Source organism: Pezoporus occidentalis, unplaced genomic scaffold (genome assembly GCF_034315485.1).
Source record: "Pezoporus occidentalis ecotype Australia unplaced genomic scaffold, CSIRO_AGI_Poc_V1 ctg103, whole genome shotgun sequence".
NCBI lineage: Eukaryota > Metazoa > Chordata > Aves > Psittaciformes > Psittacidae > Pezoporus > Pezoporus occidentalis.
This window is the reverse complement of record NW_026912812.1, coordinates 1,300-28,747: the sequence shown is the minus strand read 5'-3', so window position 1 is coordinate 28,747 and position 27,448 is coordinate 1,300. Positions and strand designations below refer to the sequence as shown.

The window sequence follows — 27,448 nt, the reverse complement described above, 5'->3', positions numbered from 1 at the left end:
AAAGAACAATGACCCGAATTGGTTTTTCAACCAATCAAGAAAAGACAAATCAGTCTTCAGGCAAATCAGGAGTCTTGATTTAAGCTTACCTGGACTTGGATCTTTGCCAGTCTTTGAAAAGCACCTTTCAATAAATGTCCCAAAAGTCTATAGAAACATCTCTGGGCTCCAGATGCAACTTCTGACAAGAAAATGTGATGTTATTTAATTACAAAATTAACCCTGAATGTTTTGGTAGGAAAAAAAAGTTGAAAGTTTAGTTCTTTGTAAGTAGTATTCAAATCCAAAGCCTGTGGGTGGAGTTGGGTGTGTGAAGGTGCATAAATAGGCAGTAGGATCGGCAGCATTCACACTGTAACCGGGATCACCTTCTCCCACGGGCAAGCATCTGGGAGAGTAAACAAGGTAAGGTGAAGCATGCTTACTGCTTTAGAAAGTACATGGGGAGCTGTGAGCTTGGGTTACCTGGGACTGGGTGGCCAACCCATAGAAGGAAAGGAACTGCAGCAAAGTAGGCACAGCTCAGCACAGCTTGCTATGAAAAACAACTATGCAGAGAGATTCCAGCTTTGCAGGTTAAAAGAGCCAAGAGAGAAGGGTTTTAGGGGGTAAAGTAGAAAAATCAGCGAAAGTGCACATGGCCTTCTAGAAGGAAAGTTCTAAGGAGCAGCTCTAACGTTCCTCTGTCTTTGCTTTCTGCTTTCTGGATCAGCAACAGCATAAAATTTACCTGGTCTTCTATTTCCTGGTTGTTCCATAAGTTCTTTCTCTTTTCTTTTAAAGAAGCATTATTTCCACTCTACAGCTCTGGCCAAAACAACTCTTGAGGCAACCCCAAAAATCCACTGTGTTTAATTTAATTTTATACAATTTGCTTCCTTGGCAAGGAGACCTTTCTTAGGGCAGAAAGCCAGTCTCCTGCAATAGTCATATTTCATGACCTTAAAACAATGACTCTCTGGATGTGTGAGGTCTACTGGACATCCCAGTAGCAGAGAGTGCTGTACCTCTGATGGAAACTCACTTTATGTTTCCTCCTGCAGTTCCTATCCAGAAAATGCTGTTTCCCTAGAGTTTAATTTTCCTTGCCTGAATTTTAAAAATTGTCAGCCTGCTGCAGTTTGCATAAATAGTTTGAGTTTTCTGTATGGCTTTGGGAATATTGCAGCTTTTCTTGCTGTCCCCATTACATTGGTGTTCTAGTTTCTAGGAGGAAATCTAATGAGAAAACGCAGGGTCATGCTGCTGAAGTGTTTTCCCCCATCAGAGAAGCATCCCACCTGAAAAGCCGAGGAGCTTTCCAGGTGACATGTCTCATCCCCATGCCCCAGAGTCTGGCTCAGGAAAAGATCGCTGCTTGGTGTTGCTTACACCAGCAAACTCCATTTCAGTGCTCACTGTTCCATACAGAACCCCACACACATACACACACACACACACACTCTTTATTATAGATTCTATTGATTTTAAGGATTAGATCATGCTTTTAAGGGGGAAGACCAGGTCAAAAGTTTCAACAACAGCATTAAGCTGTGCCTGTGCCAATGGCTCACTGCACAAGCTAACTTGACATTCCCACTTCCCATTTGAGCTGCTTCCACTGCAAAATGGAAGAAGAGCTGGACAAGCTAATTTTTCAGCACCTGCTGCTAGGTTACTGTAACACTGGGAGATTGGGGTAGGACTGAGAACTTATTAGCACCTGCAATTACTTTTGGAATTGCCAAAACTCAGTTGTTTTACTGAGCAAATTCATTATGTGTAAAAAGAAGAGAGAAAAACTAACACATACATGCGTATCTTCAAAGGACCGGAGCCCAAGGGCACGAACAGAGCAGGAGAAAGCAGGCAGGTACTTCCCCGTAATTTGCTAAACCCACTGCCCTGCTGTTCCCCCGAGCCCACGCCCCTGCCTGGAGCACTTTGCTTCAGCCCTGACTCACCCAGCTGCATACCTGTGACTTGACCTGCTGCTGCTCTAAAGTCCTTATCTGCTGTGCGCCTCAAAGCAAGTACCAGCCTGGGAGGCATGGCCACATCGCTTTTCTCTCTTCCGTTCCCAGGAGCAGCCATGGAGAAAAGTTACATGTCCATGTTCCTGCTGCTCATTGCCATTTCCTGTGCTCTGGCAAAGGATGCAGGCAAGAAGGAGACAAAGGAGACCACTGCTAAACCAAAACTGCCTCAGACACTCTCCAGAGGTAAAAATAAAAGAAACAAAAACCCACACACGCACACACACAAAAGAGACACGGTTTGCTGAAGTTTTGACTCTTCTGCTCTTCCACTACATTAATTTTCTTGCCACTCATTCTGCAAATACATTTTCTAGTATTTCCTAGTACCCCTTCCCCCTTTATTCATTATTTTGAATCCACGGCCCTGCTTAAAACATGCTGCTTGTTCTTCCCCTGCAGGCTGGGGAGACCAGCTCATCTGGACACAGACTTACGAAGAAGCCCTCTTCCGTGCCAAGCACGGGTACTGTGCCCCACTCTGCACCCCACATCCCCCTGAACTCCCTTCCACCCCACCCCCCATCCCCTAATGAGGACTCTTCTTTTCCAGCAACAAACCCCTGATGATTATCCACCACCTGGATGACTGCCCACACAGCCAAGGTAATCCCTTTATGCAGAAAAAGAATAACAAAATCATCAGGTTTTTGGTTTCTGGATAAATGCTGTTTAAAAAAAATATCAGCAGCCACCATTCTGGTGGCTTAGTGAAATACCAACTTGGAGCGTTCTTCAAGACACTGTCCCACATAGGTATTTTTCTGATGTCCAGAAGTAAAATAAAATGGTAATTCAGTGTTATGTGATACAGAATGGATACAGAAACAAGTAGAAGTCAGCAGGTTTTGACCTGTAACAAATGCGGTTTTGGTTGGTGTCACGACCAGCCAAAACCAATAACAAGACCAGTAGCGAACAACAATGTATTGGAAAGGACATACTTGGCTCTCTAGATCACTGATAACTGAGACTGAATCTGCCCAGGGACTAAACCATACTAGGCTGGACACTCAGTTCTTGTGTGATTTCTGGTAACTGGGACTGCTCTTTTCCCAGTGTTTCTGAACTTACCTGAGGACCCTTCTTCCTGCAAGCCAACCCACAAGGCAAGACCTTTGCCGTGGATGCAAAAGGATATTTGTACAAGCATTGAAATCCTTTCAAACATTTCAGGCAGCAGTCTTAACACGCTGTATTGGTAGTGCCTTAAGAACTGGAGCCAGAAACTGCAATAGTAGAATAGCACTTAGAGGGTCAAATGCTCAAATTCTAACTTAAGCAGACAAATTTGAGAGTGAGCTGCACTATCTGAAGGAAGAAGAGACATTTTGTAACATTATAATTACTCTTTATCACAGAATCTGAGTTAATCACCTTCCAGTGGAATGAAAAATCTCCTTTTGCTGTAATTGTAAAGTGGGAATTCTCACTTTGATTCTATCATTTTGTTTGAATTTCTTTTTCAAGGAGAATAGATCTCAGGAGCATATTTTTAATTTTTATTCCCATTTGTTTCCATTCTAGCCCTCAAGAAGGTCTTTGCTGAACACAAAGATATACAGAAACTGGCTGAAAAATTCATTCTCCTGAACCTTGTGGTAAGTTTCCCAGTTACACTTCAGTAAGTGAATGCAACAAAGTTCTAATTATGGCTCCTCTAGCTATAATTAGTCAGTTTAATGGCTAGGAAACTTGCCACTGCTGAAGCATAACAGATTAGTAGCAAGTCTCTTTCACCTGTAGCTATCATAAACTAAAAATATGAGGGAATTTAAGGTTTCCTAATAACGTCAGCTGTTGTTACCGATTTGCAACTCCAGCTGTTAAAAGATTGCACTCAGACTGTATGTCTTAAACCGCAAAATTATCTGGGGTGTATTTCATGAGACAAAGTACAATGAAGGAAAAAAGTATTTATGCCCTCCTTGACTGGGAACCTTCTTTGCTTTCCTTAAGTATGAAACCACAGACAAGAATCTTTCACCTGATGGCCAGTATGTCCCTCGAATTTTGTTCATAGGTGAGTACCTCAAGCATGAAAGCTTATCTGGGGTCAAAGCTCCTGCTGTGCCATGCATCTCAAACCTGCAGTCTTATTTATTCCATGGCAAATATGAGATTTCTGGTTGGTTTTGTTGCATCAGACTTCAAAGCAACACAGCTGGGTCATTAGCTTCACAGTTCCAGCATTCCTTCCTCGGGGATTCCATGAATCATGTAATTCCTTCCATCAAAATGACATGATGCCATAGAATGGGCACTGGCTCAGCCTTGCTCACCCACCTATCTCTAGAAATACTGTAAACCTGCCAGGTTGTTTTTTGCAACACAACCTTGGACATTGCAGGAACAGCAGTGCTTCAGGGGCTGATTTTCAAAGCTCAGTACTCAGTTCTAAGCTGCCCTAACATGCACAGAACCCTCCAAAGCATTTGCATTTTGAAGACGTGCTAGAGTCCATGCATGTATCCAAGTATACGCTCTCCCAGAACAGGTCTGCATCCTCCCATACTGCACACATGCATCATTAACACATACCTTTATAAACCTAGGTTATGATGCCCCTTTTCAATGGACCAAAGCAACTGTCACATTATCTCTTAATTATTTCTTTTTTAGTAACATTTGTAGCCTGAAAGCAGCCTCAGTTCGCAGTTACTCCAGGTTCTATGCAGTAGCACAGGGTGCCATGCTGATCAACTTGACCAAAATTAAACCTATTCCCTCTTCTTAATCAACCTGCAAACAGTTAAAACAGAAATGTCAGTGACTTTGTAGAAGAACCATCTCTTGGTTGCTAGTGGAAGCAGATGGGTCCTGCAGAAACATTTAGGAAACAAGCAGAAGCACAGAAAGGTTTATCTTCTGCTTGAAAGTTAGTTTGTCCACTGCAGCCTCTCTCATCCTTATTTTCCAGATCCTTCCCTGACTGTGAGAGCAGATATTACTGGGAGATACTCAAACCGTCTTTATGCATATGAGCCCTCTGACATTTCATTGTGTAAGTAGCATATTCTGAAACACTCTGAGGTATGCTGAAAGCAGTCACATTTTTCACCCGACAAGGAATAACACCAGACATCACAGACTCTCACAATCAGCACTTGCTGAATGACAGCTAACTAGGATTAAAATTAAACAGGGTGCTAGACTTAAACTCAATGAGGTGAAGAGAATGATGGCAGAGCCCCAGAGCCTTAAACATCCATCTGTTTTGAAAGCAAGCATACGTCAGTAGGAACTTGCATAATTCAGCAGCGTTCTCTGTAAGCAACAGTGAGAACCCTGGCACACAAGCCCTGCCAGGCCAGGAAGCCTTCTGGGAGCAGGGAAGAGCTGTTAGCTACAGCCCTCCCTCACTGCTGCACAGCTCCCACCTCAGCTCTGCAAACGCCTGTGTATTCGCATTAACAGATGTATATATTCACCAGTTAAAATTAAACAGATGACATTCACAAGATGCTTGGAAGAGCACAGTGCATCCGAATCTGTATAGGAATATGCATATGACCAAAAGCTTAGGTAACACTGACGTATTCTCTACAGTATTTGTAGTTGCTGGCAGAGGAAGTTGCAGCAAAAATAACATCTATGAATATTTAATTTCTAGTGTATTCAAATATGCAGAAAGCACTGAAGCTCCTGAAGACTGAACTGTAAGGGAAAGAAGGAAGCCCTTCAACACCATGAAGCCTGATCTTCCATCTCTTCTCCACTCATTGACGCTGGTGAAGAGACTATTTAGAGTGATATTTAGCAATGTGTAGTGCTGGTTTATATGCATAAACACTACAGTTTTACATTAGCACTTTTGTACTGTGTGGCATTTTTAAAAGCTGGAGGCTTTTAATTTAAGGTGCACAGAAGAACACTGTATGATCCAACTGTACAAACGGTTTTTTAAAAAAATAAAACTGTTTCAAGTGTTTACATACAAAACATTGCTGTGTTTTGGGTTTTCTTGACTTATCATTTACCAGTACTAGAAAGAAAACTACTGTTACATGAGACCACAGCTTGCCTTTTCACATCTAAGGACTTTGGAAGTGGTTAACTGCTGTTGTGAGCTAGCAGCTCCACCTCACACAGCCACTACTCACTCCCCTCAGGGTGGGATAGGGTAAGAGAACCACAAGGGTAAAAGTGGGAAAACTCATAGACTGAGATAAAGTCAGTTTAACAGGTAAAGCAAATGCTGCGTGTACAAGCAAAGCAGAACAAGGAATTCATTCACCACTCCCATGGTCAGGCAGGTGTTCAGCCATCTCCAGGAGAGCAGGGCAACATTACATGTAATGGTGACTTAGGAAGACAAATGCCATCACTCCAAACATCCCCCCTCCTTTTTTCTCCTTTACCCAGCTTTATATGCTGAACAATGACACCATATGGGATATCCTTTGGTCAGCTGAGGTCAGCTGTCCTGGGCTGTGTCCCCTCCTAGCTTCTGCTCACTCACTGGTGGGGAGGTGTGAGCAGAAAAGGCCTTGGCTCTATGTAAGCACCAGCAATCACAGAAAACATCTGTGTTAACACCACCATTTTGGTCAGAAATCCACAGCACAGCATCACAACAGCTACTATGTAGAAAATTAACTCTATCCAGCCAAACCCAGCAGAGGAAAGCAGTTTTAATCTCGTTTCAGCAGCTAGCTAAGCTCTGTATTGCTCAGCCTGCCTAATCTCCATTTATTTTCTTGTAGCACCAAGCTATGCCAAGCTCTCAGTATCAGCCCTTTCTTTACAGTTAGATAACAAGTGCAAACCTTTTACAGAAAAATACTTGAGACTAGAGGATTGTTTACACATAGGGCTTTTTTGTTTCTTTTTTTTTTAAGCTGGCTGCACTCTGAAATGATCCAAGGATCACCTTATCTAGTCAAAGATTTTTTTTTGAAAAAGATAAAAACTACTTCTCATAAAAGATTTCTGCTCGCATCAGATTTCAGTAAGGCCTTGACATGATTAACAGAAGTGATACTGTACTGAGTACATGGCTGGTTTCATGATTGCATTACAGCTTGTCATTGCCATTTAGAAGGCCAAAAGGGGTAAGAGAAGTCAGAACTACAAGAAATACTTGCATCTTAACACCATGGGAGTACACATCACCTTAAGACTCAGGCCAAAAGGAGACTTCCCAATTTCAAATACCTAAGAAATCAGCAGCAGCACTGCTGAGAAAGAACTATGCCCAGGATTAATACCTTCACTATCTTCTCACCTTTTTGCTGGTCAGCCATCATCACCACTATCACCATTACTACCACTACCAGTCATAACGACAACCACTAGGGAGGAATACACTTGGGAGGGCAGGACAGGCAAGAAAAGCAAGAGTTTCCGCTCAGCAGAATTTCTTGGCAAAATTAGAAGCAAAGCACCTGCTAAGATGGCTTTGGCAAGGCATGTGAACCCTACCAACCAGAAAATATCAAGTGGTACCTGGAAATAGTCCAGACACGCAACTCAGTATTCCTTCAGCAGTTCAGTAAGATGTTCTATAGCAGCTGCCAGAAGACAGAGGAAAAAAGGATGCAGTGGGGCACAAATATTCTCTAGAACCAACTATCAGCCACAACGGGCAAAAATTATGGTTACATCACTTCACAGAGGGACAGCACAGGGGGATGCTGGAGGAACTGGTTATCAGAATCATCTTTATCCACTAAACTCAAAGTGTAGAGCCATGTATCTGACGTAGAACAAAACCTAGTTGTGCCATTACATTTTACAAGTCTGTTTTTATAACACTACTGGAAGTAGCATTTTCTCTAGCAGATGTACAGATACTCTGGATAATACAGAACAAATAGACATAAGGCATAACCTACAGCAGTTTAGCAGTCTACGTGCTACAGATGCAAACACACAAGCTAGTTCAGCCTGCAGGTATCAAGAAATTTAAGTTTTGAAATTGAAATTCATTTTTTTTTGCACTCAAGGGTATGCTTTTGGCTGTTTGCCTTAGCCAAATTTCCAAGATCCTTAATATATAAATGGTCCACTTAATCCTGCTCTTTTCACCTACTCCTCTACATTATTTAGGTTTACAGAGGCATGAAGCCAAGCTGAGATACCTAATAAAACCTCCATTTCTTTGGAAAACCTGGGAAATCATTGCTGAAGGACATACTGCCGGTAACCTAAAGTACACAGGATGGATGTGTTTTACAGAATTCTGCTGGCATTCTGACAATCTTGAAATAATTAGGCTTAAAAATACAGAGCAAGTTAATAGCACTAGTACATTCCCATTCACTTGTCAGCTAGAAGTTTTAAGGTACATTTTTTACAGGTTCAAGTTATGCAAGCTTTTTGTAGTAGTTATTTTCACACTGAAAGGAGGCAGATATTGTGCAGTAGTATCAGTATGTTAAGATCTAGATTCACCTTCTCACATAGATGCAGAATTATTTTATTACAGCTAATTATTTTTATGTGGTAAAAATGTGTAGGTTCCTTGAAGGAAGTCAAGACAGCTTTCTACCAGAATAACAAACTTTAAGAAAGCATTTTGACACAACTAAGGTCAAAAAGAAATCTAATGTAAGCAATAAGAATGCTCCAAGTTAATCCACTTTAATGGTTTGATACTCTGATGCTGTAAATAGCTTCTAGAAAATCTGTTACAATTTAGCCCAATTCTCAAGCACTCAGATAAAAGTTAAAATGCCTCTCTAGAAACCAAACAATAAAAAGTCTTTATATGACCAAAACTACTTTCTTAACAGAAAAGACAATGAACAACAAAAACTTCAAAGACAAAATCGTATCAAGGATATAATTTTTTAAATGCTCCATTTCAACACATCAGAAAAGTCCAGCATTTCTTGTATACTGATGGGCAAGTCAGATGTCCCCTGAGGGAGGCTATGCTCTTCACCCCAAAAACCAAAGTCAGACTCAACATGTTTTATCGCCCCCCTTAAGAATTGGGTTCTGAAAGTCAATCCACACCTCTGATGTGAATGTCAAGGTTTGTAGTGGTCGTTTTCTATTTTGTTTTGTTGGTACTTTTCCCTAAAGCAGACTCTTCAATAGATTAAAGTATTGCTATGACAGAAAAACTTTAAACAAACCATATGATCTGCTGATCTGTCTTTCGACTACTCAACCAAACTCACATGTTATGAGACTTGAAAGCTTCTGAAGTGGTAACATTTTCAGTATTTTCTCAGTGATGCACATTTGCTCTCCAATACCACCTACTGTATTTATGACACCGGAACAACCCAAAACTACACACTAAAAACAATTAGGAAAAAAAAAGTCAAAATTGAAGCAGCAATGTGGTATTATTTTAAGCTTCATAAATCCTCTCCATAAGACTCCTCTTTTAATTTCTTACAGGAATGTACAGAACATGGAGCCTTTCTATACAGAAAATTAACGATGACCACCATCCTCCTGACATACATTGAGAACAGCTGGTTAACTGCTTTAACAGGACAGCACTGGCAAACAGGGGAAAGCTGCATACATTTACATTATACTTCAGTAATATTCTGAAGGCTTTTCAGGTTTTCCTAGTACACGAGTGGGCACTTACATGGAACTTTCACGTATGTGCTTGAAATGGCTACCAACATGGCATGTAAAGCAGTAATTCACAGACCAAGCACCAGGAGATGGCGCTGACAGCAGGTGTTGCAGAATCGGCTACACCTGAAGAGAAGCTGGTTTTAACAACTTCTGAAATACCTCTGCATTCAGCTTCAACTCTTCCCCTTTGAAACCTGCAGACTATTTCTCCTTTGGGAGCACTGGGCACATAAAAGTCTGATAGCATTCTGATGGGCATGTATTTCAGCTTCTTTTGCCTCCTCTGCAGAAGGAGGCATCTCCCTAGTAAAGGGAGGTTGTATGAGAGAGAATGCACTTCCATCGGCCCGTCTTCCTTTCCACCTCACTCAGTTGCTCTATTCCTTTGCAGATGGCCTTAATACTCTTCCCTTTTTCTTCCTCCAGAGCTCTCTTGCAGGCTACAGCAGCCGCCTACCACACCAGAGGCAGCAACTGAATGAAAAAAAGGTGCAGTGGAGGTCTGCAATTCAGCATGATTAAAAACAAATAGAACATTGCGTACCTCAGGTGTTCAGATGACTGGTGTTGCAGCTGATGCGTCGCTTCTATCAAAGGGTGGAAGAAGGAGCATGCTTTCATTCAGCTCAGACAACACTTACTACATTGATAACACACCATTCTAACTTTGTTTAAAACAAAGAATAGAATTAGACTACTGGAAACCGTAACATTTTCACCTTTTTTTTTTTACTTTTCTTTTTTTTTTTTTTTTACACACCATTCAACCTCTCATGAAATCAAGACTGCTAGCTGGATGACAGAGGAATATACACTGCTGAGATATTACAACAATAATTTTACACCACCTGAAAAAAATAGCTGTACAACAACTTTTCCAGACATCAAGTTTCTTACAGTAAAGATGACAGATCACTATTGATTTTGATGTTGTGCAAATACCAAACTTCATTCACTTGTTGGAAAAATAAAAATAAAAATTTCAAGTTAATCAGCTGCAGATTATACTCTTCTGGTTTTCTTCATTCATTGTTCTCATAGTGAAGATATTCATTATAAAGTAAAGAATTCTTTTTATTCTCAACAAAATTCTAAAGCTACCAGAAAGCCAAAACATACAGGAAACGGGTGGGGTGAAGACTACAGTAGTCATTAACATACACTTACGTGCACTACAGAAAATAACATCTTTAGCTTCTACAGGAAAGCGGTAGACAAAAAAGTTGACTATGGTTCATCCTAAAGCCTAACCAAATCATACAGTCCAACCATCCACTACATATTTTTATCATTTTAATGAGAAATCATGTGTATTTCTGTAATCAATAAATACAGCAGGAATCACTTCTGGAGTTTCTGAGACACCAGAGAAGCCAGTAGTGCTGTAAAACTCACTGTATAAAGTTCACCAGATCCATCACACCAAAGCCTTAACAGAGCTATTTAACCTGCTCAGAGCAGCAATTTGACTCTGCCCAGCTACTGAATACACTAGTCTACTTCAAGATAGAGATTCTTAGAAGAAAAATAATGGAAAATTAAATATGAAAACTACAAATTTCTCATGGAAATAACAGGTTTCTTTTGGGAACATGTAGAATCCATACTATGGAGAAATACCAAACTATAGAGAATCAGTATTTTGAAGTAGAAAGTACAGAGAGAAGATTCAGTCCTTTATAAACCTCAAAGAAATGCACTAGGGTTTGCACGGGGATCCTTTTGGTTCCTGTATCTGTATGTCAGCCAGACTCCCAGAATCTGAAAGCAAAAACCAAAGATATTATTAAGCAGAGGGTCTCCACCCCATCTTCTCCCATTTTTACAAAATCCATTTTAAACTTAAAATCCTGACAATGAATTTCCAGCACACAAGTTTAGGATACTTTACTATTGGTAAAACTTCACAACCACACACCAGCTTTCTTAATTAGAAAAAAGCATGAACCTTCTCAGAAAGAATCCACACCCAGCAACAGAGAGAACAACAAAACAAAATGCAAAAAGCATATATGCAATACAGTGGGAAGTATTTCCCATAGGCATTTCTAGCATTAAACTATTCTCTTCTCCCCCTCCATGATACATGTTCATAAACCTGTTTTTAGTGTAATGATAAACAAATCCTCCAAATTGTTTTATTCTACAGTTACCATTTAACTACAAGGCTATTTTTCTAATAGCCTCTTTCAAATCTTGTAATTCCCCCCCCAGCAGCTCCCAGCTGCTTCACATTTTCAGTAGTGAAATTGAGGGCAGATGTCAGGGTGACTCTGTTTTAGTTACTCTCTCCCCCCTGTGGCTTTGCCTATAAACCTTCTTAAAACTGCACTAAGCAGAACAAGGAGTAGTCTGACATGCTCTACTGTGGGGTTACAAAATAACTACTCTTTGAGGATTTTTATCCACTGATTAATATGTATCATCACTAAAGCAAAGAGTCAAAGACCTTTTAACTCGATGTTTTAAATACAGTTCACTCATCATGAAACTGTGTCTTTGCACTACAGGAAGCACAAAAAATAAATAAATCCCCAAAGCAGAGACCTGTGTGTGCACAGGTCGCAGAAGGTGGGAAGAACAGGTTACGGCAATGACACTAGTTTTGGAGAACGGTAAACCTGAATAGGTTAACTGTCTGCAAAACCTAAACTTTACAGCAGCACATTTTAATATGGTTCCTAATCATGCTTTGTAGATAAATAACAAGGTATTCAACACTTTTCCAAACGACAAGCCCTCCACCAAGCTGATAGCCTAGTATTATCTCACCTAATTATTTGACTCCCAAGATAGTACTGGGAGTTCCTGTAATACACACCCTAAAATTGTTTCATAAAATTAAGTTTTAGAAGTGGAGGAAGAGCATTCATTTTCTAACATTCTACTCACCTCTGTGAAACTGAAGAAGAGTCCTATGCCACCAACAAATCGCAGAACCATTCCAGAATATTCTTCTATTATTGGTGCACATGGTTGACACTGGTGACTTCTAAAGCAATCCTGTAGCAGATAGAGAATTGTACTCCATTTTCTGACAACACTTCATGGATTGAAAGCATCCAGTTAGCTCTAGAGAAGACTGCCACCCATGAGCAAAACTCCAGCAGCTTTGGAAGACCCCAAAAGAGCCAGTATATAAATGACAATGGGGTACCTTTGCAGGGTGCTCTGTGATTATGTTTCCAATAGTTAACAAAAGAGCTTAGTATCATTGTAACAGCTACCTTACACGCTGAAAATCTCTGCTTTCTACAACTATGGAAACAGTTCTACATTTCTGAACAAACACAATAAAAAGGTTGGTTTTTTTCACACTTGGAGAACTTACAGAGGAGCAGGTTTCATTCAGATCAAAAACTCTGAATCCACAACAATTCAGATTTCTCTCAATGTCTGTTCTCGCGCTGTTAGTGTTATTCCATCCTACCTCTAGAAGTTGACTCTAGAAGGCATAAACAAAAAACACATTAACTGAACTGTTTCACATTTCACTAGAAACCAGTATAGTAGGCCAGGCTGATAATTCCCTAAAACATTCAGAGCCTGAAGTCTAACAGAATAATATAGTAAATAATGACTTGAATGTTCAAACAGCCTGTTTAGCTAATGAAACAGCAGCACCTAGCAGAAGCACATACATGGTTTTAATTAATTTTCTTCCCCCCCCTCCCCCCCCCCTTTTTTTTTTCCCCCCTAAACCCAACAAGTGCACTAGCAATGGGACATGTAACTAATCTACCCGGGTCTGCTCAGACTCTAAACAAAGAATGCACTTACAGGTAAAAAGCTGATTAGTCACTGTACATTTGCCTCCTACTTAAGAGTAAGAATTATTCTCCATACCAAATGGAAGCTGGTTTTACTTTGACACTTCAGGGTCACCTCAGTTCCTAATATAGTTACAAACTTTTCAGTTACACAAGAACAACTCAATAGCTTTACCTTCTCTACTTTATGATTACTGTAGATTTCATCAGCTTATCTGGAATTGCTAAACACATGATACAGAGTCAAAACATTACACTGCTACACCTGTAGCACTGTGACCATAAACCTACACAGAAAGGCTTGTCTGGGGGTTTTCTTATTGTTTAAAAATAAAACAATAAAAGAAGTCAGCTGGAAGTCATTTTAGGACCAAGATAGATGTATTTCTTTCTAGCTTCCAGAGCCAAGCACTGCCTAAGGTTTAGTCCTTAAAAGGATAATGCTGATTTTTCCTAAAATATGCTCTCCCCACTTTGTGGGAGCCTACATAATGTGTGTGTGTACGCATGTGTACATATATGTTTATAGTATTATGCTACAGATAACCAAGAAGTCAGGAAACTTTTCTTACCTGCTGTTCCTTGTTTAGTGCCAAACAGGCACAGGAGACAGAAAACTGGACAATAAAGACCAGCAAAAGAATAATCATGTACTGGAAACAGTAGTTAAGGATATACTCTCTAATTAATTTTGCTTTTATAACACATAGGCCTAATGGTATTATCATCCAATGAAATAAGAAGTAAGTCCTTTGAAACAAAGAATTATGGAAGTAAATTCTATCTGGTTGAGGAAAAGATGAACCAAATATGTTCCCAGGCCTCAATCACCATATATTCTCTCTTTTTGGCTACACCTATACATAGCTGGTATTTCTGGGTTAGGTGTCTCTTGCCTAACAAGACAACATGAGCAGAGAGGTTAATAAAAGAAGCTCTGAGAGATAAAAATCTACAGCCAGTTTCTTCAGCTTTAGGTACTCATGTTGTCATTTCAAGATACTTACAGCAGTAAATAAAATACTTTTCTAGATATTGCATACTCAGAATATGTTGGGTTTTTTCTTCAATGACAGTCTTGTAACAAATTATAAAAGATAACTTTAGCCTAGGTGAAAAAAAAAAAAAAAGTGAGTTGCTTTTGGAACACAGCTTCACATACTTTTGGACTACTGCATCTAAAACCAGTACAAATAAAGAACAAACTTTGATACTAAATATCATGCTTTGAAAGTCAGGCATTGCCTTCACAATTTGGCTGCTGTGTTCCGAGGCAGATACTTATCTCATGCACTTCAGCTGTTTGTATGGTGGAAGTCACTACTTATTCACAGAGCACAACCAAAAAAATTAAAGAGTTATCTTATTCACCTCTTTTCTCATTCAAACAGATCAATCTTCTTGTGCAATGCAGCATAACAGACTGCTTACACATTGTCAGTATGGAGGAAGGGGCAGCAAAGCACACTGAGAAGGCCTGCGCTCATTTCTAGTCTGGGTTTGCAATTAAAACCTAGGTATGAAAAGAAAGTGCTTCTTGACAGCCTGTATTACCAACATGTTCCCCTGCTGCTACAACCAGCTCGCTATCTGGAAGTATCACCTTTCTCTACTGTTAAACATCACTAATGCATCTACTCTAGCTTGGTGCAGGGTTGAGCACACAATACAAAGCATCTGTCACACAGTGAACCACCATAAAAACCTCTCCAAAAATTGAAATACTTTAATTTTTCAAAAGGAGACATGGATACTTCTGTCTTCAGCAAACAAACAAGGGAGAAAAGAAAGAAGCTAGAATAAGGTTAAATGGGAAAGAAGTTTAATTTAGACTGCACTTGACCAAAATAAGATTGTGAATTTCTGTTCTGTTTTGGAAGCACCTTCCACATCAGTCCCAGCTGACAGAGTAGGCTGTTAATATTTGGTGAACCAAGCTGCAGTTCATGAGAAGGATACAAAGAATAGCAATACTTGATGATGTTTCACAGCACCAATCAATCCCACTAAAGCAATAAAGAAGAGGAAGATTCCTACTGCAATTGCTACTCCAACAACTCTGAAACTAGAGATGAGGCCGAAGCCAATTCCCCATGCCGCAATTCCAATCAGTAGCAGGCTTACCAGCTGGAAGAAAAAAAAAACAAAGAGTTAGTCTGCACATTAAAAGAGGCTTAACCTATAGACAGCCACATTCCTTACATTAAAGTTATTAGAAAGGTACAATTTTAATTTCCAGTGCAAAAAGAAGTACAACCCTAAACAAATCTATCCTCCACTTCACCACAGAAGTTCAATTCCAGATGTTTTAAGGCACACATTTTTATTCTTCAATACTATTAATGTGAAGTTGCTGCAACTTAATCCATCTGCAAGTCAAGTCATGTTGCACTCTCTGTGACTGACTAGAGACACTAAACTCAAGTGTAGATTATAATGAAATTGACAAATAAACTAAAAATCATCAGTTTTAATTCAGAGATGGTATTCAGGGAAGGCAGGAAGAATGCCTCCCAGTTAATTTACTGGGATTTGTTGTTTACATGAGTAGGAAGCTCCAGTCTTTCCTCTTTCTAGACCAAAACGGGGGGGGGGAACCAAGGGAAAAAAAGATTCCACCATCAAAAGCTGCAAAGAAATCTGTAATGAGGTAATGAGGTATAGCAGGAGAAAGCAGCAGGAAAACCAACCCAGATGTCCAATACACAAGATGCCTAACACTCTCTTGTTTAAAACAGAGTTAGACCTATGTGTACCATCATATCACAGATAATACGTTATCTGTTAAATAACACCAGTTCAACATGCAAGTTTTAACTTTCCGAAACCCTGACCTCACAAAAAAAAAAATACCCAGAAGTTGTACCATTATTAAAATATATATATAAAGAAACAAACAACAACAGAAGAAAACACAGAACAGTAAGCACTTGGTCTAGTTTAAGTAATTGGCTTTATTTCACAACAAATACAGAGCAAGAAAGTACACTTGCTCACCAGTTTCCATTTGAACAGGACAATCGCTTGGCATTTTACTGCTTATTCAAAGGGGCAGAGGGTGGTGAGGGGACAGAATGTCCAACTTGTCATTTCAGTGTACTTAGCCTGCAGCAGAGCATTTTTGCCTCCACTTACCAAGTATGTCTTTTTTTTTTTTTAAGTACCTTTTAGAAGACTGACCTATCTAATGCTGGTTTTGAAACATGGAAATCTAAGATAACATCAAGAAAGCTAGCAAAACAAGTAGTGATGCTTATCAAGATCAACGCACAGGGGTTGTTTTTTCTCATGTGCTCACACAGGAACATATCTCAAAACCATTTTAACCAAAAGCCAGTAATCCCCACAAGAAACTCAGAAAGTATGTAAGAAGAAAAGGATGTTTGCCGTAACTATGCTTCTCTTACCACATGAAGAGACAAAAGAACAATATAAAATTCAAAGGAATTGCTCAATACCAGTAGAGTTTTAGGATTATTTCATATTTGTCTTTGTTTCTTTTAAAGAAAATGCTTTAACCACCATGTTTATTTAAAACCAAAGCACCAGAACAAGTAAATCTAAATGAAAGGGCAAGGGGGAATGGAAGGGGAATAAAATAAAACCAAAAGCCTTGGCTCTGCTACAGACAGATTTTCCCAATGCATGCTGCACAAGGCTGTAAACTTCCTGATGTGATTATGTTAAAAATTAGCCTTGCTAATCAGACAATTAAGTGCAAGTCCTACCTGCTCTGATCTGTACCCATTCACTTAATTTCATTGTCTCATACCACTGGGAAAGTTTATTTTTCCATGTAAGCATCAGAAGTGAACAACAAAAGAGATCTTATAACCCAATTTCCAGTCAGAAAGCGCTGGTTGACGTCCCATGCTCTGCAAGAACTTCTAAGCACTGAACTCACACTGCCACTACACAGCAATTCAAAGCAATCTCTCATTAAAAAAAAAAAATACAAAAAATCTCAAAGGCAATGTTATATTTCAATCTATTTCACACAAAAAAAGGGGGATGGGGGGCAGAAGAAACTTTGCTTTTAGTGATTTTCCCCAATACTTCTTTGTTCCACCTGAGCTATGGCTGCAGATCTTTAACTTTACCAGGATACCAAAACATGTATTTGTTTAGTGCATTGCTCACTTCATAAGAGGGCTAAAACAATTTGATTGAGTTTTATTGTTAAAGTGTCAAAATTAAAAGGAGTGGCCTAAACAAATTCTGTGCCTAATACCTACTGGATAAACACAGTGCATGAGCTCCAGAGTACTGGTTACTTCTTGCTGCTGTTACTCACCTCAGCTTCCATTATACTGATGATATGTAAATGAAATCAGTGAGTATGACACTAAAAGTTATTACCACAACCCCTCTTGGCCCAAAAAGCTTTTCTGATAGAAACAGACACATACTGAATCTAGAACCGTTATGGTTTTCAAGTGGGGAAAAAAGCTATGTTAGCTTTTAAATGCTTTACTGAACCCCAGAGGTTCAGGAATCAGGTGATCAGCTTTGAAAAATAACATAAAACAGTTTGTATCTCTTTTGATCATGTTCTAGCTTTAGAGCCATTAGTCTCGTATTCAAGCATTACCTCTGTAATACTAAAGCTGTATTTTCTCTTCTTTCACATAACAAAATCGTCCATTGTCCAGTTCCTTAAAACATCTGGCAATTCAGTATGATCCATGCGACTGGGCTCTGGCTGGCAAGCTACACAAAAATGCTGGATCCAGACAGGCAGACACATGATTTGGATCAAACTAACTAACGGGCTACTCTAATTTTGGCCACTTAAAAATTGTGGAAAACTGACTTTGTGTTTCAAAACTGAAATGGAGACTGCAGGCTTACAAACCATTCCAGAAACAGATTTAGTATTAAGTTCTTGACTCTTTTGTATTTTGAGGAAAAGATGAAATTATAGTTATTCCTTCATTTTCAGGTTTGGACTGGACTCTCTGCATGTTGTGCAATAAAATTCTCTCTATATATATAGATTTATAGTGCCATGTGAAAAACTAAAGTAAATGCACACAACTACAAACAGGAAAAAAAACCAAACTTAAGTTGTTTTTGGGAGAGGATTTATAAGTCTGTAAAACAACACAAGCCTCATAGTATTAGGCACTGTTTAGCCACTAAAAATGGCTGCTCAACAGGGCTTACTCCAGTGTCTGAAACACAAGGATTAAAAAGCAGTATTTCTAGAAGTGAAGCTCCTAAGACTTTGTAGTAAAATGTACTTGAAACAAAATTACTTAGAGGCCTTAACTCCTTTTAAATGAGCAATATGCACATTCTAACCATACAAGCTTTATTTACTTATAATAATAAAAAAACCCTAAAAGTCACTTGTGTTAAAAAAGGGGAAAAGGACCCCCTATGGAGCTTCTGAATGTCACATTTCATTTTACTGAAACCACACTTCAGAGCACCAGAATTCCTCCAATGAAAACAGCATCATCCTTGGAAGACTGAAGTCCAAGTGAAACTCCATGTTATTTATATAAAGCTGGCCTTGGTTAATAATGCTTCAAATATTTGCTTGAGAAGCCTACTAGAAATATATGAAATCACAACCCAGTTTTCAGTGATTAAGACAAATTCAGTTTCCCACAGTAGCCTTATTAGTAAACTGAAGAGACATGGGTTAGAGAAATGGGCTGTTAGACTAAGTAACAGGTTGGATCCCTGAGCTTAAACGGTAGTAATCAATGGTTCAGTATCCAGCTGGTAGTACCTGAGGAGCACCATGAAGGCTGATACTGGGGCCACAGTACCTTCCATCAACAACCTGGGCGATTAAGACAGAATGAATTCTCAGAAAATTTGTGGATGATACTGAACAAGGAAGAGCAACTGACTCTTCAAATATAGATGGACCTTGATAAATTTGAAAAATAAGCCAACAGGAACTTCATGAAGTGCAAAACTTGCTCATGAGGTGCTTCAGTTGGACCCAGGAACAAACCAGGTGAGCAACAACCTTACTGAGATAGATCTGAAGATCAAACTGATTTACAAGCTGAATACGAGCCAAGTCTGCTCCCACTGCAAACAGGAAAAACCAAAAGGAGTGCAATCAAAGGAAACCAAATGCTGGTGAGACTGCAGCTCAAATGTGTGTCCTATTTCAAGCTCCCCAGGTTGAAAAGGAATTTGAGAACCTGGAAAGAGTCATCAAAATGGCCTGGAGCCTTGAGGATGATGTTTGAGAAACAGGTGATGGAGCTGGGTTTGTTTAGTGCAACAAAGGCAGCCAAGGGATAATCTAATAGTAACTGAAGCTGAAAGTGCGTTACAAAACCAAAGGAGAAAAATTCCTCTCAGTATTACAAACAACAGTTTAGGAGGCTCAGGCTGGACATTAGATAAAGCACAAAGCAGGGTGGTTTGGTGCCATACTCAGAGGTGATAGACTTTGTTCTCAGAGGTTTTCAAGACTCGGGAGACAAAGCCACAGCTGGCAAACAACTGGTATTCGTGATCCTGTCTGAGCAGGAACCTGTACAGATGAGCCCCAGAAGTTCCCCCAACCAACCATCCCACACACCACAGACAGCTCTTCCACCATGGAAGAGCTCTCCACACCAAAAATCAAAGTTTAAGAGGCAGATAAGTGGCAGGTTTAACACTGGCCAAGGACTCTTCTGTACCAACTAGCTCATTAAATAGCTCCTAAACCCATTAACAACAAAACACCTTCTTACAAGCCTTAAGGTCTCTCACTAAAAGAGCAATGAATGAGTCTTCAGAAGTACTTAAAGAGATTCAAAAACACAAGTACTAATCTTGGTCTCAGAAGGTCCCATTCATTTAAGGCATGTTTACACAGAAAACCAACAGGCATTAGGAGCAAAAGTATTTATTACAGTCTCAAGCTGGAGCAATTTGTCTCTCACACAGATGCTACAAACTGTCCACAAATAAGCAACACAGAGCCATGGGAAGTGTGTGCATGTGGGGGACTGACACCTAGCATTTTGAATATACTATCCTTAGTTACTGTATACTACCTTCTCCATCAATACAAACTCTAGCAACCTTATTTAAAAAGCACACAGGCAAACACAGGCTTAGCAGAACCTAACATTTAAACTCATCAATCTGAAATGAAGCAAATGCTTTACTGGAACAAACCTATGGGTAGCACAAATCTTAAGTGAAGATCAATTCTTTTTTACCCCTATAAGAGGAAAAAAAAACCAAAACAACAAAAAAACATCAAGCATACTGTCAATAGACAGCATGTTACTCTGTCTGTAACAGGAAAGTTCTTCGGGACTGCAAGATCAGTGGATCAGACTTCAAGTGATTTCCATTCTATTTTTCAGACCCACTTCAACCACAGAGCTCTTTCAAAATAACAGTTTGTAGACAAAGATGAATTTCTTTATCACACAGGTAAAGTCATCACAAGTTTGCCCTGTTCTCCAGTGCACTTACTAACCTTACTACAGCATTAGCCTTTACAGCACTTGATGGGATTTACTTTACCCTTACTGCTGCATAAATTCTATTAAAAAAATAAATAGATAATAATTTATCCTAATTTGCTCTCTTCTTCAAATCCAACTTCTCCTGCATACATAGCTGCTCATTTCCTTCACTCCTGTACTGGAAAAACATACTTCTCTTCAAATTTACCCCTTGTGTGCTTATCCACAGGTTTATATTCTACATTACAAAAAGAAACGAAGATACTGACAAAAGATTTCTCTAGACAACACAACTGAGAAACTATTCAAATGCCAAAGCCACTTCCTCCTTCCTTCAACAGCAAGCCCCAAACAAATCTGCTGTTTAGACTAACTAGCACATTTATTTCAGCTAGCTTGGACTGCTCACTAGGAAGGAAGTCATATGCAGAAATTCCCACTGCTTCCTTCTAAACTCAGCCCTAAATGGTGTTTTTAAAAACTTCATTTCTGAACTTGAATTTCAAGAAATACATCCTCATCATTCCCAAGTAAAGAGACTACATAGCACTTACACTGGTATCAGCAAAGGAAATATTTACAGAACAGCTTTCAAGCTGGACGCGGAACAGGAACTAAAGCCAGGTTACACACATGATGAAACACATCCTTCCTAACCTCTCTCTTCACATATAAGTTCATATTCCACTTCTTTTAAAGTGACTTTACAGTTTAAAACTCAAATGGTATGTATTTTGAAGGAAGAGGTTTCCACCACCCTTGCCTTCAAGTTGGCCAAACATTCCTGCACAGCCATAGAGAATCTAGGAGACAATTCTTCTGGTTCCCTGAACTTCATCTAAAAAACACCACATTAGAAGTATGGACAGTATATAATGGTGCATCTTAAACAAGTTAAGACTAAGCTAAATTGGTTTCTATCACAGCTGTAAGCAACTTTCTCTTTACAGTACTCCTTCAGCTTTACTGAAAGCAAAGGCTGAGGAGTAAGAAAGCAAAATATTCCACCTTTAAGTGACTAATGTAAATGAAAAGTGATCAGTAGTCTGGTTACTGAACAGCCTTGAGACACATGATGTGGAATAAGCAATTTATGTGAAAGACAGCATTCCTGTGTCATCATGAAAGGCAGTTCTTTTGGTTTCAGGCCTAGTTCTTCAAGTTATTGGCCAGTAATTAGGATCTAATTGGTTTTGACTATGTAACAAGCTTCTTTAATGTTAAAATGACAGTGACATTTAAGCCGTTTTATACCCCCCCCCCCCCCCCCCGGTCTTCAGAAACACACACTTTCTGTGGTGTAACAGGAACAACTATGTTCTGTCATGTTTACTTTTGCTTGCAAAATGTTTTCAGGAAGCCTAGTGATTCCACAGATCCTTCTTCCACACACACATCCCCCTCAACATGAAAATAATAGTAGAAAGAACACAAATAATGACTTCAGCTACAAGGCATTCTGAGGGCTTCGCAATAACTGCTGGATTGAAAGTGTTCATCTGCACTGCTGTGATATCTAAAAACATCATTATCAAAACATACTATGCGTCATATAGCCTTCTCCTTCTATGCCCTGCCATTCCCCAGTTCTTTCACAAAATACAGCCTGCCTCCCTAGCTCTAAATGCCACTACATGCTCTGTGCAAGACAAGTGAAAAACCAGAACCCACTCATATCTGGCATACAGGGCCAGCACGTATCTCAGTGCTGACCTGCTACCACAAACCTCTGGCACTTTGACTATAAACTGACACAGCAGCTATACTACCTTTTTGGGGAGGGCATTCCCAACACTGACAAAAAGTCTTCAAATATGTATCTGTATTTACGCTGTAATCGCTCTGCGTTCTCAAGCATGAGTGTAGAAACCTTCCCCAAAAGCCAGTAAAAACAAACAAACAAAAAAACCCCAACCAAGACTACACTGATATGACCGATGTTAACCTTCCCTGCCACATACCTGGGAGCTTCTGTACCACTGTCTGATCTGCACATCAAGGCTAGATAGCACAGTGTGTACTGCTGCCTTCAAAATGTCCTCAAGAATGACAGAAATAGCTCCAAGGAAACTGCTGAGCATCCAGTTCAGATGATACGCAGCCACTACAGCAGTCGTGAATCATCAAGTAACATAGAAAACAGTCACATCTCCCTTTTCCCTTGGAAAAGCCAGATGTTCAGCCTACCTCTATCACCAGGCTCCCCCTCCACAGCAAAAAAATAGATGGAGGTAGCAAATTTGCATGGAAGATGCAACATGCTCAACTCCTCTGTATGGGGAACTTTGCATTTAAGATGGACATTATTAAAATCCCTCTGAAGCTAAGCACACGCTGTTCAAATCTGAGAATTTCTGTACTCATCTTTACATATTTCCATAATACAGGCAAAGCAATTTTGGTAAAGAGGGCAGAAGGCACAAATGCACTAGTTGCACTGACAATAATTACTGCACCCAGAGAAACGGCAGTGATAGGGGAAAAGTATCAAAACACCAACTTTCAAAGGCAATGCTTTGAAAATGAATGCAAAATCCAGGATGCTTAACAGGCAATCAAAAAAATCAGGTTCAGAGAGCAAACTAATATAAAAAGTAAATTGCTTTGATAAAGTACTTCCTGGTGGTAAGAGGAAATATGGATACTTTTGGGGAACAAATTCTGTGCTACTAAGAAATACAAACTTCTAACGGTAAAGGTACTATATGTTTTATTTGAAACCAAACAACCTCTCTAGCTGTAATGAAACTGAAAACCTGTTCATTAAAATAAATGCGTGATGTTTACATACTGACAACCTCACAATGAATAGCTCATGCTTGCTGCTGCAGTGGCAATTAAGTAGCTGCTTGGGTGACAAACCCAGCACACACGATCCAAATGAACTGATAGTCAGTATTTTAATTTTTAATTTAAATATTTAATCTTGTGACCCAGCTACCACTTCAATCTTTCACCACTAGCTAGGAATAAGGAATTTCCTTTTCCTTTCTGAAAATCTGATTGAAATAATATATCAGCTGTTCTCACTTCAACACAATTACTCAAGGCTTCCTTGGAAGGATCACTGTCAACCTAAGGAAATCTTTTATCTTGTTAAAGTGAGCAAATATTGGTCGAGCCAGCATGAACGGTTCTCATACCTGGCAGATTCTGCCACACATCCTTGAATTTGGCTCAATTCCATGGACAGACCTTCTAAACAGCTTGTATGATTTACCATTCAGCAGGAAATGGAAATATGATTTAGTAAAGACATTGGTCAGGTACCCAAAACTAGTATTTTGAAGGTCCTACAATACAGGCAGTTCTTCCACATAAGACTATTCCAACAACACACGTCACTACAGACAGAGTCAACAGTCTCTTTTTCGCTACTCTTCCTATACCCATAAGGAACCATATTGAACTCAGCAACTCGGCATAGATGCCAGAATTACTCATATAAAATGAATTTAAAAATAGAATCAGGGCCTAAGGACATTAACTTAGTACAGAGGAAAACCAAAAGTCATCAGCAAAGTACCATCTGAAAAGAACATTAAGCAAGCAATTAGGTTAGTGGGTTTCTGGATTCTTGCCTTAAGCCAGATTTATTACAGTCAGGACATCTATTTTCCTTAGTGTACTACTTACTATAAAAAGAATAAAAAGAAATTAAAAATAAAAAATAAAAATCAAGCTCTAATATCCTTTTCTAGAAGACTTTTAAAGAAAAGCAGACTGTAAATTGTAACCCCCAATATGCAGTTCTAAGGGTTAATTCATTCCCAGCATGTGATCCAGGCACATCAAAGCTAGCTAGAAAAACATTCATTACCTGTTTGAGCTAATATCCCTTCTCACCCCTACTACTCCCCTCTCATCAATTATCACAGTGAATTGATGTTGTTTAAGAAGATGATGATGAGATTCTTGCTCTAGTTGTCTTCTGTTTTTTTTCCCAGCTAGGAAAAAATAAGCCCATAATTCACTTGCAACCGAAAGATTTTGTCTAACCGAAGAACAGCGAAGCCCCCACATTTTTGCTGGATCAACTCCACCAGGCCAACACCTTAAATGTTATTTATTGCAGAAACTCTGAATTTGAAAGCATTAGTCCTGCAACTTGTTTATAATTAATAAGCAACACAAGCAGTACCGATCGGATATTCTAGTTCCTGTAATGCAAAGACATTCCTTCTCTTCAGCAGAAACATATGTTCAGCATAGGTCAAATGAAAGAATATCAAGTGACACCCACAAAGTAAATTCTAGTCAGGGAGACATCAGAACAAGATTAAGGTCACAGGTGCTTTGTACAGGTATTGCAGAAAGAACTACAGAGGTCCCTAAAATCAACCCATCCCTGCTGTGGTCAAATGCAATCAAAAAACCTACCAGACCCCTTACACCTGGTTAATACACAGCTTTAAGAATAACTGATCCTGTCTTCAGAAAAACACCTACTGTCCACATGACATCAAAATGAGATTTCTGCATGTATTATGGTAGAAAGAGCTCTCACTCCTCTGTCACTCCAGAAATATAAACCAAGAATGATAAAAAAAAAAAAAAAATGAAGTCTTGCATTAACCTCTGGTTTACCAAAAAGCAAAACTGGAATGGGACAATTCACCTATAACAATCCACTGGGATGAGGTAATCCCATAGGAAGTTGGCCAAGATGATCTTCTGAGGTCCCTTCCTTCCCACCTGGGCTATTCTACAATTTTAATTACCTTCACCATGCCAGTCTACATAGACTAAACTTACCTCCAACTACAGATGTCAAAAAATGTAACGCCTACCTGCTCCCCTCTGTTCTGGCTAGGGGCAACCCATAGCATCACAGGGATCCCAGGTGACTTCCACAGTGGGCAGTGGAGTACCCCTAAGCATACTTCAGAGGCATTTTCCAGGGACACAGTCCTATAATTCTCCTATACCAAGGTTTTTGTTCTGCCCTTTTCTGAAGGAATGAGAGTCACCTCATGTACCAAAAAATATAATAACAAACAACACTGGCTTAAACAGAGGCACTTCTATATCCATTCGTGCTCCATCCTGGAGATTATCATCAGGCCCAGTAACTGCTATCTACAAGAACTGTTTGTTCTGATGAACAGCATTAGACCTTTTTGTTCTCCTCTCTCACCTTCACTCGAGATCAGGCAGTGCTTCCAGAAAAACAGTGATACAACTGCCTGCAAGCACTGGCTGACCCCAACTGCAGTCTACCGAAAGTCACCCCCAAGCACAGCTGTTAACATGAAACATTAGAGGACATACTACCTTTCCAAATGTGCTGCAAGAGGAAGCCGTTACATACACTCCTGTTTCTTGCTATTTATGAGTAATTTTAAAATAGATAATTAAAAAAAAAAAACCTCACAACTATACCACAGTTGGAAATTAGGATCAGGTGTCTCTGTCCATGGCAGGGGGCTGGAACCAGGTGATCTTTAACGTCCCTCCCAGCCCAAACCATTTTATGATTTTATTGTTATCTGTTGAAAACAGGTCTTCCAACTTGCCCGAACAAAACCAGGCACCTGCCTGGAGCTCCCCAGCAAGTCAGTTATTTCAGTGTAGCATACTACTTTTCTCCCCCGCCCCCCCATGCTCCCACCACACCAAAGCAGCCAGACTTTGTAACTCGTTGGTCCATCATAGGGGACGGCTGCTTACCAGAGGGCCAGGGGCCTTCTCATACACCGAACTGCCTTATTTCGGCGCTAGGCTTTGGCTGAGGAAAACCAAAATAACCCCTTCCCCATTCACGCCTGCGTTGGTGCAGAGACCTTTCCAGACCAAGAAGAAAGGGCACCGGCGGGTCGGGCTCGGGAGGGCTGACGAAGGGGTGATCCCGTGGCCCCGCTCGGAAGGGGGCTAGAGATGTGACGCACACCCCCCTCCCCGGCAGGCAGCGCTTGCCGTGCCGCCCGCTCCCGACCCACCCTGGATTTTGATCCCGAGGAGCCACGTCCCCACGGTGACAAAGCCCGGTCTGACCGGTGCCACCTTCCCCACCCCCGAGCCAGAGACCGCAACCATGCGGCGTTCCCGGCTCAGAGCCCTGCCAGACCCTCGGCACCAGCTTGCTAAGAGGAGGCCGCCGCAGGCCGCAGAGACCCAGCCGCCTCTCCTCCCCTCTTCTCGCCTGACAGCGGAACCCACAAGGCGGGGAAGACGCGGGAGAGGAGGCCCCGCTGAGCAGCCCGCGCCCCTCTCGCGGCGGCCACGCACCGTGTAGAGCAGGTTGAGTGCGCAGAGGCAATTCTTGGAACAAGCGAAACCCCCGCACACCATCGCGCCGCCGCCGCCGCCGCCGGGAACCGCGCAGCAGAAGGCCGCCGCCCCGCCCCTTGCCTGTCAATCAGCCGTCGGGCCGGCGCGGCCGCAGCAGGTGAGCGGCACTCACCGCCCGCCGCCGCGCCCGCTGATTGGCTACTCCTGGGCTCAAAGGTGAGGGTATGCAAATAAGAGGCGCAAGGGCTCCTGGGAGAGCTTGCTGTCAGCCGTTATGTGCTGGCACCGCGGGGTCCACCCTCCGGGGCGGTGTCAGCGCTAGTGCCGGCCCCGGTCTGCTCCTCCTCCCCTTCCCGCTCCTCCTCTCCTTCCCGCTCCTCCTCCCCTTCCCGCTCCTCCTCTCCTTCCCGCTCCTCCCTCTTCCCGTTCCCGCGTTTTCCATTCT

At 40.7% G+C, this 27,448-nt stretch overlaps 2 protein-coding genes across 2 annotated transcripts; one reads left to right on the top strand and one right to left on the bottom strand.

The window, feature by feature from the left end:
• The first annotated feature begins 273 nt into the window (after positions 1-273).
• On the top strand, positions 274-5,957 carry AGR2 (anterior gradient 2, protein disulphide isomerase family member). The gene is made up of 8 exons (XM_062616492.1): positions 274-405; positions 2,064-2,201; positions 2,418-2,481; positions 2,569-2,621; positions 3,543-3,616; positions 3,975-4,038; positions 4,936-5,019; positions 5,629-5,957. The coding sequence occupies exons 2-8, from the start codon at positions 2,072-2,074 to the stop codon at positions 5,676-5,678; spliced, it is 519 nt and encodes a 172-aa protein (XP_062472476.1). The 5' UTR covers positions 274-405; positions 2,064-2,071; the 3' UTR covers positions 5,679-5,957.
• A 4,659-nt stretch (positions 5,958-10,616) lies between these two features.
• On the bottom strand, positions 10,617-27,175 carry TSPAN13 (tetraspanin 13). Its single transcript, XM_062616480.1, has 6 exons — positions 27,001-27,175; positions 15,293-15,460; positions 13,906-13,986; positions 12,895-13,008; positions 12,456-12,566; positions 10,617-11,324 (listed from the first exon to the last, which is right to left on the bottom strand). Exons 1-6 carry the CDS (start codon positions 27,061-27,063, stop codon positions 11,250-11,252), a joined length of 612 nt encoding a protein of 203 aa, XP_062472464.1. The 5' UTR covers positions 27,064-27,175; the 3' UTR covers positions 10,617-11,249.
• Positions 27,176-27,448: the final 273 nt, after the last annotated feature.